This window comes from Anomaloglossus baeobatrachus, chromosome 7 (assembly GCF_048569485.1).
Source record: "Anomaloglossus baeobatrachus isolate aAnoBae1 chromosome 7, aAnoBae1.hap1, whole genome shotgun sequence".
Classification (NCBI taxonomy): domain Eukaryota; kingdom Metazoa; phylum Chordata; class Amphibia; order Anura; family Aromobatidae; genus Anomaloglossus; species Anomaloglossus baeobatrachus.
This window is the reverse complement of record NC_134359.1, coordinates 22992-41368: the sequence shown is the minus strand read 5'-3', so window position 1 is coordinate 41368 and position 18377 is coordinate 22992. Positions and strand designations below refer to the sequence as shown.

Sequence of the window (18377 nt, the reverse complement as noted above, 5' to 3'; positions counted from 1 at the left end):
CCTGCAATATACATCACTACACCCCCTATATACACCTGCAATATACATCACTACACCCCCTATATACACCTGCAATATACATCACTACACCCCTTATATACACCTGTAATATACATCACTACACCCCCTATATACACCTGCAATATACATCACTACACCCCTATATACACCTGCAATATACATCACTACACCCCCTATATACACCTGCAATATACATCACTACATCCCCTATATACACCTGCAATATACATCACTACACTCCCTATATACACCTGCAATATACATCACTACACCCCCTATATACACCTGCAATATACATCACTACACCCCCTATATACACCTGCAATATACATCACTACACCCCCTATATACACCTGCAATATACATCAGTACACCCCCTATATACACCTGCAATATACATCACTACACTCCCTATATATACCTGCAATATACATCACTACACCCCCTATATACACCTGTAATATACATCACTACACCCCCTTATATACACCTGCAATATACATCACTACACCCCCTATATACACCTGTAATATACATCACTACACCCCCTATATACACCTGCAATATACATCCCTATACCCCCATATACACCTGTAATATACATCAGTACACCCCCTATATACACCTGCAATATACATCACTACACTCCCTATATATACCTGCAATATACATCACTACACCCCCTATATACACCTGTAATATACATCACTACACCCCCTATATACACCTGCAATATACATCACTACACTCCCTATATATACCTGCAATATACATCACTACACCCCCTATATACACCTGTAATATACATCACTACACCCCCTTATATACACCTGCAATATACATCACTACACCCCCTATATACACCTGTAATATACATCACTACACCCCTTATATACACCTGCAATATACATCACTACACCCCCTATATACACCTGTAATATACATCACTACACCCCCTATATACACCTGCAATATGCATCACTACACCCCCTATATACACCTGCAATATACATCACTACACCCCTATATACACCTGCAATATACATCACTACACCCCCTATATACACCTGCAATATACATCACTACACCCCTTATATACACCTGTAATATACATCACTACACTCCCTATATACACCTGCAATATACATCAGTACACCCCCTATATACATGCACTATACATCACTACACCCCCTATATACACCCCTATATACATCACTACACCCCTATATACACCTGCAATATACATCACTACACCCCCTATATACACCTGCAATATAAATCACTACACCCCTATATACACCTGCAATATACATCACTACACCCCCTATATACACCTGCAATATACATCACTACACCCCCTATATACATGCAATATACATCACTACACTCCCTATACACCTGCAATATACATCACTACACCCCTATATACACCTGCAATATACATCACTACACCCCTATATACACCTGCAATATACATCACTACACCCCCTATATACACCTGCAATATACATCACTACACCCCTATATACACCTGCAATATACATCACTACACCCCCTATATACACCTGCAATATACATCACTACACCCCCTATATACACCTGCAATATACATCACTACACCCCCATATACACCTGCAATATACATCACTACACCCCGTATATACACCTGCAATATACATCACTACACCCCCTATATACACCTGCAATATACATCACTACACCCCCTATATACACCTGCAATATACATCACTACACCCCTATATACACCTGCAATATACATCACTACACCCCTATATACACCTGCAATATACATCACTACACCCCCTATATATACCTGCAATATACATCACTACACCCCTATATACACCTGCAATATACATCACTACACCCCCTATATACACCTGCAATATACATCACTACACCCCCTATATACACCTGCAATATACATCACTACACCCCCTATATACACCTGCAATATACATCACTACACCCCTATATACACCTGCAATATACATCACTACACCCCCTATATACACCTGCAATATACATCACTACACCCCCTATATACACCTGCAATATACATCACTACACCCCCTATATACACCTGCAATATACATCACTACACCCCTATATACACCTGCAATATACATCACTACACCCCCTATATACACCTGCAATATACATCACTACACCCCTATATACACCTGCAATATACATCACTACACCCCCTATATACACCTGCAATATACATCACTACACCCCCTATATACACCTGCAATATACATCACTACACCCCCTATATACACCTGCAATATACATCACTACACCCCCTATATACACCTGCAATATACATCACTACACCCCTATATACACCTGCAATATACATCACTACACCCCTATATACACCTGCAATATACATCACTACACCCCTATATACACCTGCAATATACATCACTACACCAACATTAGTCACCACTCACCTCTCCCTCCTTATTGTCCCCTCCTCAGGCTATTAGTGACCCCTCACCTCTCCGTACAGGTCCTCGCCGCTGCTTCTCCTGTAGTGGTCTTGGCCGCTGCTGCTCTTGTGGGTGACCCACCGCTCCTTCTCCTGTACCAGCCACCGTCCTGCTGCTCCTCTAGGGGCCCCCGTCGCTGCTGCTCTTCTAGGTGCCCCCACCACTGCTTCTCTACTGGCCCCCGCTGTTGCTGCTCTTATAGGTGCCCCAGCCAGTGCTCTTGTAGGAGCCCCCACCGCTGCTTCTCCTGTAGGCCCCCGCTGCTGCTTGTACGGGTCCTGGCTGTGCTGCGCTGCCGGGAACGCTTCAAATGACACATGCGTGCGCCGTACTTGTGACGCCCTGGAAAAACCAGGTAGTCACACATTAGGCCCCCGCATAACAGCTTCCCTCACACCTAGGTAACATACAGCCGACCTGAATCCCTAGTCACCCCCCCTTAGGGCAAGACAGGCACACCAGTGGGCGGGACCAGGTGGTAAGGAAACACCCACCTAGGGGTCTAGACAGCCCGGGGCAGGATAACAAACAGATTAGTTCAAGTTGAGAGGAGTGTGGGCTGGGGCTAGGTGTAACTCCAGCAGAGGAAGTTCAAGTTGAACGGTGCCAGGGTAGGAGCCCTGGCACCTTGGCTAGGTGGCAGACGGTGGTCTCCATCAGCAGGAGACGGGAAGACGTCTCGGCAGATCCGAGGAGAACCGGAGAAGGGTTGGAGCCCACCGCTAACGACACCGGAGACCCCGACCGGAAACCGTGCACAGAGGGGGTACTCGGACCCTGCATTTGTTGCAGCAACTGTCGCCACAGCAGGAGTGGGTTGGCAGAGAGCTCTGCAACGAGAGATCCGGGCCCTCTTGCAGCGGCAACAGGTGAACATGTCAGGTGGAGAAATTCGCAGCGTGCGGGTCATGGATGTGGCGCCTCTAGTAGTACCTCCGCGGAGTGAGATGATGATTTGGTGCAGGGCAGCAGTAGGTCCCCGAGGGCAAGATTACCTGGCAGTAGTGGAGCCTCTGCCTTCAGAACACTGGCCCACAGTGATGGCAGCTAGAGGGGTGATTGATGTCAAAAAGGGAAGAGTGCCCGTGAGAGTGATGAATTGCGGAGAGGAAGAGGTTAGCCTGCCCCGTTACGCCACCATTGCGAAAATATTCACCGTGGACACTAATGCCATCCAAGCAGCATCCTCTACAATCCCTACATCACAGCCAGACAGTGACAACTCACCAGAGCAGTTGGAGGAATGGTGTCAGGAGTTACATGTAGGCACCGACTCTACACCTGCGCACCACAAGGGAGGGGTGTACAGGGTAGTGCGAGAGTAGGAGCAGGTATTCAGTAAACACCCGTTAGATTTTGGGAGGATCAAGGGGGTCCAGCACCACATTCCCGCTGGTACACATCCACCCATCAAGGAGAGATACAGGCCGATACCACCTGCGCATTACCAGTGCACCAAAGACATGTTGAGGAGCATGAAGGAAGCAGGGGTAATTCGTGGCAGTTGCAGTCCCTGGGCAGCTCCATTGGTTCTGGTGAAGAAAAAGGACAGCACCATGAGAATGTGTGTGGATTATCGGAAGATTAACCAGATAACTCACAAGGATGCGTACCCTCTTCCCCGTATTGAAGAGTCGCTGGCCACACAGCAAATTACTTCTCAACTCTTGATCTTACCAGCTGTTACTGGCAGGTGTAGAAGAAGACCGGGAGAAGACTGCCTTTGCTACCCCGATGGGTCTCTGCGAGTTCAATAGCATGCCCTTCGGGCTGTGCAATGCGCCAGGAACTTTCCAGAGGCTGATGGAGTGCTGTCTAGGGCATCGGAATTTTGAAACGGTCCTGTTATATCTGGATGACGTCATCGTCTACTCCAGGACCTATGAGGCCCATTTGGAACACCTTGCTCAAGTATTTGAAGCTCTCTCTAAATACGGGATGAAGCTGAAGCCCTTCAAGTGCCATCTGTTGAAGCCCAAAGTGCAGTACCTCGGGCATGTGGCGAGTGCCGAAGGTGTGACACCGGACCCCGAGAAGATTACAGCCATCCAGAGTTGGCCGAAGCCTACCACAGTTAAAGAGGTGAGGCAGTTCCTGGGCCTGGTGGGCTACTACCGCCGCTTCATCAAGGGCTACACCAAATGGCAGCCCCCATGCAAGACCTCTTGGTGGGGCAGACTAAGAATGAAAGGGTTCCTGGGCCCCCGTTTACTTGGGGTGAGAAGCACGAAGAGTCCTTTCAGCAGCTGAAGTCGGCCCTAACCGGAGAAGAGATCCTGGCCTACCCCTACTATGGCCTCCCATTCATCCTCTACACGGACGCCAGCAATGTGGGCTTGGATGCTGTCCTGTCCCAGATACAAGATGGCAAGGAGAAGGTGATTGTTTATGCAAGCAGGAAGCTCCGGACGACGGAGAGAAACCCCGAGAATTAAAGCTCTTTCAAGTTGGAGTTCTTGGCACTCGTCTGGGCGATAACGAAGAGATTTAAGCATTACCTAGCATCTGAGAAGTTCACGGCCTATACAGACAATAACCCTCTGACCCACCTAGACACGACGAAGCTAGGAGCCCTGGAATAATGCTGGGTGGCCCGGCTAGCGAGCTATGACTTCACCATCAAGTACAGAGCCAGTTGCAAGAATACCAATGCGGATGCGTTGTCACGGATGCCGCACCTACCTGATGGGGGGTTGGATGAAGATGAACTGGAAAAGATTGAACTACCCGCGTTCCACCAGCCGGAGGATGGGAAAGACGAAAAACTGTACGTTGGCTAGCAGCAGGCAACCTTCGATCCGTTACCTCACCATGGATGGCAGGGGACCCAAGACCAGGAGCCAGCGGTCCAGTTGGTCAAGATGACGATCTCACAAAACGGTTCCAGGTTACCACCCACTGCCCCCGAGGAGGCACAGCGGCTGTGGAAAGAAAGAGGCCGCCTGTACCTGCAGCAGGGCAAGCTGTTTCCAGGCAAATCCAGGAGTACGTAGAAAGGAACCTGCGCCAGAGCAGAGAGAAGCAGGAGCAGCGTTTCAACAGGCGAGCCCAGGCTGCCCCCTTCGAACCCGGAAATGTAGTGCTAAAAAGAAAGAGAAGGCTGCACAAGCTGGATGACCAGTAGGAAAAGACCCCTTATATTGTCCAACCCGCCGGATGGGGGGGGGAATCAGAAAACGTATCTCGTCAGTCGTGACCAGGGGAAGACTACGACCACTATTTCCAGGGAGCACCTGAAGAAGTGTTCAGAACCCCTGAAGATGGCGGAGAGGGTTACCATTCCCATGCAGGATGCGGAGAAAGTGAAGGGGGTGATCCACACTGTCATGGGTGACTTCCCGGCCGACTGGCCTATGCAGAATGGAGCGGTGATTGTTCCTGTGATAATGTTCCCACAACCCGTGCAAGATATGGAGCCAGAGAGGCCTGTCAACAATACACCACCACCTGCACCCAGGGAAGCCCTTGCACCTACACCACGCCCCCGTAGATCCCTGCCAGCGGTACCTGACACTAGCGTAGAGGAACCCGTAATTCACTCTGCCCCCTTAGTTCCCAGTGAGAGCAGGGAGCTAAGACGGTCCACACGTCCCAACCTGAGACGGCCACCCCTCAGATATAGGGAAACTGACGTTTAGTGAGTGGTGCCCGCTTGCTGTGTACATAGTCTTGTATGTATGTCGATGAATTCCAATTGACCGAATACTTCACCTGATTGAGTGTTAAGGTAGCGGTTCCCTGCTACCCCAGTTATGCAAGTCCCCATTGGGACCGTTTACAGTTGAAGTCCCGTTTACAGTTAATGGACAGTGGCTTTGGACTGGAAAGCCAACCCAAAAACTTTTGGGCCTTGTAAATAGTCCCAGACCAACCTTCTCACCTGCCGCAGTCTCTGGAGAGGCTGATTGGAGGAAGGGCCTGCGGTAGAGTAGGCAGAGGCCCAGTCACTACCAAAACCGGTGACTACCCTCCGGGTCAGGGGTCCCCAGTACGTAGGGCCCTTAAAAGGACTGCTGGGTAAGGAACTTTTTACCCGGCCCGTATGGGCAACACCCGGACCTAACCTGGACTTGGGCAAGGGGTACCAAAATGTGTTTTAGTGGTGGCACCAGGGCTAGGTTGTTTTGGGTGGGTGAGGTGAGAAGGACCCGGTCCGTCCCATCCCGGTTTTACATGTGCAACGTTTAAGAAAAAGTGCCTCCCGTAAGGGAAGAATTAGAGTATACTTCGATGTACATAGGTTGTTATGCTTGTAATTGTCTTTTTACCTTTCTCAACAGTTCCTGTTCAATAAATGTTGGTGGGCGTCTGCGTCTGCGGGCACGGCTCCTTAGGCACACAGCAAGCCGGGAGCGGACTCCTGAGTTCCAAACCAGGCAGCCCACAATACACAAAAACAGTGCAGAGGAAAGGACAGCGACCACCACCCTGGGTGGGGGACCAGAGTACAACCGGCCACGGCGGCCAGCCACTAGCACCTTGGTTTACCAAAAGACTCGTGTGATTCTTTAAATAGTGAGTAACCATCTATCCCTCAGTCCATCTGGGTGTGCAAGCCCCTGCTATTGCCATACCCTGCAGAGAGACACCTGGCCCCGGGGCAACCATCCCTACCCATGGAGGGGTTAACATCTGGCTGCCATTACATCTCCCCTGGGTATCCCACAACAGCAGCGGTGGTGTCCCACTTCACCACACACCATGGGTGGCGTCACAGACATTCTACAATCAATCCCGTATAAATACGTCCCCCTTTTATTCAGAGTGACCGCGAGACCTCCGGGTCCGGGGAAGTCCTCGAGCCGTACCGTAGGCCCCGGATCCATGCAGCGCCGGCTGCTGGCATGGGGGCGGCACATATTGATGACATCAGAGCGCGCGTATGTCACAGAGAAAGTGCCAGGCAGGGAACAAAGGACAGATTCCTGTGTTCCGCTGCCGGCACTGACTGTGCGGAGCTGCAGGATCGCTCCCTGCCCGGCATGCAGCGTGTGATCAGGGCGATCTGATCAGGGGCCTCCCAGAGCCTGGAGCTCCGGACAACAGGTCAGACTGCCCTCATTACTGACCGGGGAGCAACGGCCCCCTAAACCTTCGGGCCCCTGTTCACCGCACCGTCTGAACCGGCGATATGTCCGCCACTGCAACAAACGGTAACTGAGCCGAGCTAATTACCCTGCAGACAAGACAAGGAATACACAGAATGAAAGGAGCGAAGCTCCTAAAATATGAACCTACACAAAATGATACACAACCCATAATATCACACCATCACACTACACAATACCCTGGATACATCACCCGACAACCTCCACAATACCCTGGATACATCACCCGACAACCTCCACAATACCCGACAACCCCCACAATACTCTGGATACATCACCCGACAACCTCCACAATACCCTGGATACATCACCCGACAACCTTCACAATACCCGACAACCCCCACAATACTCTGGATACATCACCCGACAACCTCCACAATACCCTGGATACATCACCCGACAACCTCCACAATACCCTGGATACATCACCCGACAACCACCACAATACCCTGGTTACATCACCCGACAACCTCCACAATATCCTGGATACATCACCCGACAACCTCCACAACACCCGACAACCCCCACAACACTCTGGATACATCACCCGACCACCTCCACAATACACTGGATACATCACCCGACAACCTCCACAACACCCTGGATACATCACCCGACAACCTCCACAATATCCTGGATACATCACCCGACAACCTCCACAACACCCTGGATACATCACCCGACAACCTCCACAACACCCTGGATACATCACCCGACAACCCCCACAATACCCTGGATACATCACTCGACAACCTCCACAATATCCTGGATACATCACCCGACAACCTCCACCACACCCAACAACCTCCACAACACCCTGGATACATCACCCGACAACCTCCACAACACCCTGGATACATCACCCGACAACCTCCACCACACCCGACAACCTCCACAACACCATGGATACATCACCCGACAACCTACACAACACCCTGGATGCATCACATCACCCGACAACCTCCACAATACCCTGGATACATCACCCGACAACCTCCACAATACCCTGGATACATCACCCGACAACCTCCACAACACCCTGGATACATCACCCGACAACCTCCACAACACCCTGGATACATCACCCGACAACCCCCACAATAACCTGGATACATCACCCGACATCCCCCACAATAGCCTGGATACATCACCCGACATCCCCCACAATAGCCTGAATACATCACCCGACAACCTCCACAATATCCTGGATACATCACCCGACAACCTCCACAATATCCTGGATACAACACCCGACAACCTCCACCAGCACAAAAACCTTGATACACCACCTGACAACCCCCACAATAGCCTGGATACATCACCCGACAACCCCCACAATAACCTTGATACATCACCCGACAACCTCCACAATATCCTGGATACATCACCCGACAACCTCCACAATATCCTGGATACAACACCCAACAACCTCCACCAGCACAAAAACCTGGATACACCACCTGACAACCCCCACAATAGCCTGGATACATCACCCGACAACCCCCACAATAACCTTGATACATCACCCGACAACCTCCACAATAACCTGGATACATCACCCGACATCCTCCTACAGCACAATAACCTGGATACATCCCCCGACAACCTCCTACAGCACAATAACCTGGATACTTCCCCCGACAACCTCCACAATTACCTAGATACATCACCCGACAACCTCCTACAGCACAGTAACCTGGATACATCACCTGACAACCTACTACAGCACAATAACCTGGATACATCACCTGCCAACCTCCACAATACCCTGGATACATCGCCTGACAACCTCCACAAGAACCTGGATGCATCACCTGACAACCCCCACAATATCCTGGATACATCACCTGACAACCCCCACAATAGCCTGGATACATCACCCAACAATTCCCACAATACCCTGGATACATGAACCGACAACCTCCACAATAACCTGGATACATCACCCGACAACTTCCTACAGCACAATAACCTGGATACATCACCTGACTGTTACGGGGGGACCGGCAGATTAGGACCAGGGGGTATATATCCTAATCGCCAGTCGGGGCCCACCGTGCTCCAGATGACAAAGGAGCTGCTGGCACCTGAGGGTTAGGCGGAGACTATAGAGCTGGATGGCTCTGAGATAACCCAGGAACTCTGGGAACCGGTCACGTGTGTTGGGACACGTCAGACCGGACGACAACCCGATTAGCGTTTTGGTGCACCTAGCGCTACACCAACCACGTGTGCAGGAAACACGTCAGGCCGGGTGGTAACCAGGTAGCGTTGACCGGAAGACCGCCACGAAAGCGCCCTGTCGGCCACGTGTGTAGGACACGTCAGGCCGAGCGGTCCTCCGATTAGCGTTTCTGGCCACCTCTCAACTGGCCACGTGTGTGTAGGACACGTCAGGCCAGATGGGTACACCAGTAGCGTTGACCGGGAAGCCGAGGAGGATAAGGAACACCCTGTTAACTCCACAGGGGTCCTGGGGTACGCTGTCCGTGTGCGTAGGGGGCACAACCGGACAGGTGGCGCAGCAGGTGCGTTGTCCGTGTGCGTAGGGGGCACAATCGGACAGGTGGCGCAGCAGGTGCATTGTCCGTGTGCGTAGGAGGCACAATCGGACAGGTGGCGCAACAGGTGCGTTGTCCGTGTGCATAGGGGGCACAATCGGACAGGAAGCACAGCAGCCGCAGCCCAGTTAACGCCACTGGGCTGCTATAGCTGCTATAGCAAGACTGGAACGGCAGGAGGGAAGCACGGCGCCTGACCCTGATGTGCCGAGCCACGAATCTTGGCGTGACAGGCACCGTACGCCTAACCCTACCTACCGCTTCCCAACATAGGCTTATGCCGCAATGAGGCTCTAACGTGGAGGTGTGCTCTGACTGAGCAAAAGTGAAGACTGCGCACCTCCATGTTGTCTCCAGCCCCTTTTATAACCTGGGTCCGTCCCAAACCCAGGGTGGAACCACCAAGGTCCAATAGCAGAGTGCCATGTCATCAGTGACGTCACATGCGACCTATCCGGAACCGCCACATCATTGATGACCTCATGGCAGCCACGCCCCAAACACTTCACCAGTCATCGTCTGACGACCAATACTGAGGTGCCAGATCATAGGGGCGGGCCTCTGCGAGCCAGTCCGGAGTTGCCACGTCATCAGGACACCTGCCACCCTCTGCCCTATCAGGGCCTGCCACCTCACGGACATGCTCAGTGAGGTCCTTACTAAGTGCCTGAGCATGCCCAGTAGCCTGAGCAACAGGCTCAGAAAGCAGACTATCAGTTTGAGCATGCTCAGTAGGCACATCCCAGAACTTAGACACAGCACGAAGTCCAAGTACCTGTGCAAAGAGGCTGTTAGGGTTAATTGTGGGAGCATGCTCAGTAGCCTGAACTGAGGACTTAGTCTCAGACATAACACAATCAGGCTGAGCATGCTCACTAGGCAAAACACCGGGCTTAGACTCTGGCTGGGGTAAATCGGCGCACGCATGCGCACTAGCCGCCTCTCCACACTTAGACGTGGTGGAAGGAACACCCAACTGGACGACCCGAGGCACGGCCAAGAACGGCAGCCGGCGCCTGGGCGCAACAGGAACCGCAGCAGGCTGCTTGCGGCTATGGCGACGCCGGTTCGTAACAGTATCCCCCCCTCTAGCGGCCCTCCCACTCGAATGGTCTATAGTCGCCACAGATACCACTGAGCGACGGGCGGAAGATGGAGACATGCAGTGGGAGCTACAAGACTCGCTCCACCGCGTAATCACCCCAGACGACCAGTCGATATGTGGGGAATGTTGCTTCAACCAAGGAATACCCAGCAGAATATCATCTGCACCCTTAGGGAGAACCAGAAATGAAATGGTCTCCCTATGCCCAGATGACATGGCAAGGGTAATGGGCACTGTCCGCTGGTGAATTACCTTGGGCAACAAGGACCCATCCAATACACGGACTCTCACTGGCCTTGGCATTTGCACCAGTGGGATGGCATGCCGCCGGGCAAAAGAGGAGGAGATGAAACTATCCCCAGCACCTGTGTCCACACTTGCCCTTGTGGACCATGTTGACCCCTTAAAGGAAATGGACGCGGGAAACGTCACCCTAATGGATGACGCAGAGTCCAGTCTACCTTCAGCTATGGTCACCAATCGCGGTCGCTTACCCTGACGCTTTGGGCAACGGTTGGCATAATGACCATACTGCCCACAAGCGAAACAGGAAATGCCCTTGCGACTCGAAGACCTAGCAACACCAACCCTAGCGATGTCCATAGGGACAGAGATGTCCTCTAAGGGAGGTGCAGTAGGAGAGACCACTACAGTGGCTGAACGACCCTCTGACCTGCGCTCCAGCTGACGTTCGGAGGTCCGCAGGTCAATGCGGGTAGCCAGAGTCATGAGGCCCTCAAGGGTAGTTGGTACCTCACGCGACGCTAATGCGTCCTTCACGTGCGAGGCTAATCCCCTCCAGAACAGTGGAATGAGAGTCCTCTCTGACCACCCCAGTTCTGCAGCAAGTGTCCTGAAACTCACAGCATATTGACTTGAGGAGGTACGCCCCTGCTCCAAAGTCAGTAGCTGTAGGGCCGAGTCGTGAGTGACCTGAGGCCCCAGGAACACTTGTCGCAAGGACTCCAAAAACTCCTTAGAGTCCTGTACTACGGGGTCATTCCTCTCCCACAATGGTGTAGCCCACTCCAGTGCTCTATCAGAGAGCAAGGAGATGATAAACCCCACCTTCGACCTCTCTGTAGGAAACCGTGCAGCCAACAGCTCTAGATGGACTGAGCACTGGTTCACGAATTCCCTACATGCCTTGCTGTTCCCCGTAAACTTGTTGGGCAGCGAGAGGTGAGGAAGGGTTGGAGTAGGCTTGGTGACTGACACCATTGCAGCCGCTTGAGCCACCACATCATCCATATCAGCAGCAAGAGCAGACTTCTCCAGAGACCTCACTCTGGCATCAAGCTGCAGCATGAACTGACGTAGCTGCTCCATCTCCGCCATGCCAGCCAGACCCTGGCGCAGTCTTACTGTTACGGGGGGACCGGCAGATTAGGACCAGGGGGTATATATCCTAATCGCCAGTCGGGGCCCACCGTGCTCCAGATGACAAAGGAGCTGCTGGCACCTGAGGGTTAGGCGGAGACTATAGAGCTGGATGGCTCTGAGATAACCCAGGAACTCTGGGAACCGGTCACGTGTGTTGGGACACGTCAGACCGGACGACAACCCGATTAGCGTTTTGGTGCACCTAGCGCTACACCAACCACGTGTGCAGGAAACACGTCAGGCCGGGTGGTAACCAGGTAGCGTTGACCGGAAGACCGCCACGAAAGCGCCCTGTCGGCCACGTGTGTAGGACACGTCAGGCCGAGCGGTCCTCCGATTAGCGTTTCTGGCCACCTCTCAACTGGCCACGTGTGTGTAGGACACGTCAGGCCAGATGGGTACACCAGTAGCGTTGACCGGGAAGCCGAGGAGGATAAGGAACACCCTGTTAACTCCACAGGGGTCCTGGGGTACGCTGTCCGTGTGCGTAGGGGGCACAACCGGACAGGTGGCGCAGCAGGTGCGTTGTCCGTGTGCGTAGGGGGCACAATCGGACAGGTGGCGCAGCAGGTGCGTTGTCCGTGTGCGTAGGAGGCACAATCGGACAGGTGGCGCAACAGGTGCGTTGTCCGTGTGCATAGGGGGCACAATCGGACAGGAAGCACAGCAGCCGCAGCCCAGTTAACGCCACTGGGCTGCTATAGCTGCTATAGCAAGACTGGAACGGCAGGAGGGAAGCACGGCGCCTGACCCTGATGTGCCGAGCCACGAATCTTGGCGTGACAGGCTCCGTACGCCTAACCCTACCTACCGCTTCCCAACATAGGCTTATGCCGCAATGAGGCTCTAACGTGGAGGTGTGCTCTGACTGAGCAAAAGTGAAGACTGCGCACCTCCATGTTGTCTCCAGCCCCTTTTATAACCTGGGTCCGTCCCAAACCCAGGGTGGAACCACCAAGGTCCAATAGCAGAGTGCCATGTCATCAGTGACGTCACATGCGACCTATCCGGAACCGCCACGTCATTGATGACCTCATGGCAGCCACGCCCCAAACACTTCACCAGTCATCGTCTGACGACCAATACTGAGGTGCCAGATCATAGGGGCGGGCCTCTGCGAGCCAGTCCGGAGTTGCCACGTCATCAGGACACCTGACACCCTCTGCCCTATCAGGGCCTGCCACCTCACGGACATGCTCAGTGAGGTCCTTACTAAGTGCCTGAGCATGCCCAGTAGCCTGAGCAACAGGCTCAGAAAGCAGACTATCAGTTTGAGCATGCTCAGTAGGCACATCCCAGAACTTAGACACAGCACGAAGTCCAAGTACCTGTGCAAAGAGGCTGTTAGGGTTAATTGTGGGAGCATGCTCAGTAGCCTGAACTGAGGACTTAGTCTCAGACATAACACAATCAGGCTGAGCATGCTCACTAGGCAAAACACCGGGCTTAGACTCTGGCTGGGGTAAATCGGCGCACGCATGCGCACTAGCCGCCTCTCCACACTTAGACGTGGTGGAAGGAACACCCAACTGGACGACCCGAGGCACGGCCAAGAACGGCAGCCGGCGCCTGGGCGCAACAGGAACCGCAGCAGGCTGCTTGCGGCTATGGCGACGCCGGTTCGTAACACTGATAACCTCCTACAGCACAATAACCTGGATACATCACCTGACAACCTCCTACAGCACAATAACCTGGATACATCACCTGACAAGCTCCACAATACCCTGGATACATCGCCTGACAACCTCCACAAAAACCTGGATGCATCACCTGACAACCCCCACAATATCCTGGATACATCACCTGACAACCCCCACAATAGCCTGGATACATCACCCAACAATTCCCACAATACCCTGGATACATGAACCGACAACCTCCACAATAACCTGGATACATCACCCGACAACTTCCTACAGCACAATAACCTGGATACATCACCTGACAACCTCCTACAGCACAATAACCTGGATACATCACCTGACAAGCTCCACAATACCCTGGATACATCGCCTGACAACCTCCACAAGAACCTGGATGCATCACCTGACAACCCCCACAATATCCTGGATACATCACCTGACAACCCCCACAATAGCCTGGATACATCACCCAACAATTCCCACAATACCCTGGATACATGAACCGACAACCTCCACAATAACCTGGATACATCACCCGACAACTTCCTACAGCACAATAACCTGGATACTTCCCCCGACAACCTCCACAATTACCTGGATACATCACCCGACAATCTCCTACAGCACAATAACCTGGATACATCACCTGACAAGCTCCACAATACCCTGGATACATCACCTGACAACCTCCACAAGAACCTGGATGCATCACCCAACAATTCCCACAATACCCTGGATACATCACCTGACAACCTCCTACAAACACAATAACCTGGATACATCACCCGACAACCTCCACAATTACCTGGATACATCACCTGACAACCTCCACAATACCCTGAATATATCGCTTGACAACGTCCTGCAGCACAATACCCTGGACAGGTGACTCTGGGTGTCATGGTTTTGAGTTCTTACCACTTATCTCGAATGAGCTCATCTCCGGCATCTTCCCAGCTACAATCTGGTCCTTCCACTTCGAGTCTCGTGCAGCAACTTCTTCTCACCAGGAACCAGAAACCACTAAGACACTGGAGACACCGATCCGCTGCCGTCACTTTCATTCTGCTCCACCTAGAAGTTTCCCCATCCAGAGTCAGCAAATCTCAGAAGCAGAAGTCCGAGGTTTCCAAGAAATCCACACAATGAACAAAGCGTGGTCCTCTGAAAGAGCAGTGTGGCAAACCCATGATAACCACTATGGAGCACCAGTAATGGCCGCCATATGCTGTTATAACTGCCCTGGAGCACCAGTAAACTAGTAATGGCTGCCATATACTGTTATTACTGCCCTGGAGCACCAGTAATGGCCGCCATATGCTATTCTCCTAGGTTCTTCTGTGATGCCGTCATGTTTTGGCATTTTCCCACTCGCTCTATGGTGCGAGTAGCCGCCTTTGCTCCCGCTTCGGCCTAATTCTCCCAGCCATCCTCTATCCCTGGTTTGTACTGATAAATCCTGTGCCCAGTACCGTTTATGTGACTGTTCATGTGGCCATTTTTTTGTGCATTAAGTTGTATATAAAAAAATCTGGGGAGATGACAAATAACTCAGAAGTCTATGAGATGAAGACGATCCATGGTGAAGAGCTGAAGGTGAAAACTGGAGAAGAAAAACTGCTGCCGTCTGAATGAGACCCAAAGAAAGCAACAGCCCCTGGGGCCGGAAGGGGATGGCTTCATTACTTGGGAGGCGTGCTGGGCTCTGTTTGGCCATTAAGGGGTCGGGTACGAGGGTGCTGTTGAAGGGGCGGTCGGGGACCTCGGTAGTCGTGGCAGGGCCTACTGTTCGGCTGTGGCGCAGCCCGGTGTCATGTTTTCTTTTGCTGCGACACAAACACTGACATGTTCGCAGGTTCCTTCAACCTTGCAGACTTCCAGTACAGTCTTTCATCGTGCCTTAGGCGGGCGCGCACTCATGACCCCAGAGAGGGTTACCGATAGCAACAGGAATTTGTTATTTTTCCACCCGACCTCTTCCCTGGCACTCGGGCTTCCGGTAGAGCTCTCGAGTTCCTTGTCCTCTCCCTCAGCTTCATTGTATATGGCAGAATCAAAAATTCCTTTCGGTCCCCCCTCATCCCACCCACAAGGATTTAGCTGGAAGCTATGACGGGGCCCTCTGTGACAGAACTCCTCTCTCCAGTTTAATCAGGGCCTACTCTTCCCCTAAGAGCCCACTGACCTTCCGCTGACTGAGGGGTTCGTTCGGCATCTGGCAGGGAATGACCACCACCTGGGCCGCATGGACTCTACCCACAGCTTGGGACGCAGTTCAGACAGTCCTTTCCTCACTAGGACCCTGCGTGTCTGGTGCCCGGACAAACCACACCAAATTAAAGTTAACAGGGTTCTCCTCCACCACGTCTCCCACAGACACCGTCTGTTACTCTCCCTCAGGGGCTCTCCTTCTAGCTCCTGTCTTCCTAACCTTTTTAGTATCTAAACTCCTTCCTACCATTAACACTCCCTAGCCCGAGAGTACCAGGGAAGCAGTTACTGTGCTGTGGCCCCCTAGAGGCCGTATGGACACATTACACTTTACACACAGTGCATCTGCAGGTTTGGGGCGGCTGAGCCTTACACCCCCTTACATTGTCAGTATTTTGTGTGGAAATCTTGGGAGGGAGGTAAGATATGATTTGGGGCTTTCTGCTTGGTGGATGGGAGTGCCTGATGCGGAGGAATATATAGTTAGGTTCATTGATCTTTGGTGGGGCAGAGGCCAGTGGACCACTGGGTTACAGTGGAGGCTGTAAACCCAAAGCCTCCACAGAGCTTGAGGATGTCCAGGCCTCCTGACAGACTGAGCCCGGATATTATTTCCCAGACCAGCTCAGGATCTGAAGCCCCTTCAGGGCCACAGGTAGTGCCTTTACATGTATGGTTGGTTCGTCATTCTGGGAGGAATCTTCAGCGCCAGCCTGGTCTTCAGGAGGCGGTAAGTAAGGTGATCGGTTCCTCCTCCTCGTTGGGGTCACAGCGAAAGGCCAGTAGAATGACGCAAGTGGGCGGGTCACGTGACTGGGCTGTGGACCAGAAGTGCAGCCTGTGCAATGGCGCAGGGACTGGCAGAAGGAGAACCCAGATGCAGTGGGGTAGCCCTCACATCACTGCCATGTCCATCAACAATCACAGACTAAGCGGTGGGTTGACTACATTACATTTCCCTGCCACCTGAATCTGCATCGGGTGAAGTTGGACAAATGTCATCGGGAAGCGAGGAATGGAGCGGAGATCTTTGTGACGGATATGCCACGGTTATTTCAAGGGCCCTTCATAGTTAGCCTGGTAAGACACATAGTTTGACTGCACCTCGCAGGAGTATTGTGAGTGAGGGTTTGGTGTGGATTTTGCTGACGGTGAGATGGCGTCCAGGTCTGGTGATGGTGGTAGAGTGAGACCTACTGATGTGAAGTTTGTAAGGATGTTTAGATGTTTGCTTCCCTCAGGGATGGGGTCAGGACCCAGTAGCATGATGCAGGGTGGTGTTCCCATGGTGAGAGCAGCTGTTTCAGCGGACACGCCGGCAGCCATTAGACTGCTGCAGGATCCACTGTGAGCACCACTGCTGAGTTGGTGCATTTGGATGGTAGAGCTAGAGGAGAAGTGTATGTATGGTTTCATGGTCCTTTAGGCGCTCATTTGACACAGGAACTTAGGGATAAGAGAAGGAAGGACGAATACGTAGCGATTTATTGTTGTTGCCACTTGAGAAATTTCATTTGGATTGGGTTAAGCCAGATGAGAGCAAGAAAGACGAGGAGGAGCGGAGGCGTTATTATGGCCTTATTCCTCGGTCTCTTCATAAGTGGCTGCAGGTGGTTACTCTGTGTCTAGTGTTATTGGTGAGATGGCTCCTGAGAATTGCTCAGCATTGTTTTGTTACCTAGCATTGATTGGGGACACTTACCACATTTATGGTGGTCCGGCATGTCGGGGTATGGCGAGTAGATTCTGCAGAGAAAGGAGGTTAGGACGAGTTTGCTTTGGGACAACAAGAATATTCCCAGTGGTTGTGCTTAATGGCGTCT

General features: G+C 52.2%; 1 protein-coding gene across 2 annotated transcripts in view; it reads right to left on the bottom strand.

Annotated features, from left to right (window-relative positions):
* The window catches only part of MARCO (macrophage receptor with collagenous structure), a 189820-nt gene extending 174468 nt beyond the window's left edge, over positions 1–15352 (bottom strand). For both annotated transcript variants that reach the window (XM_075318730.1, XM_075318731.1), the window contains exon 1: positions 15262–15352. In XM_075318730.1, coding sequence (XP_075174845.1) covers positions 15262–15292 — 31 coding nt within the window. In that variant the 5' untranslated portion in view covers positions 15293–15352. The remainder of the gene's footprint in view (positions 1–15261) is intronic.
* Between the last annotated feature and the right edge of the window lie 3025 nt (positions 15353–18377).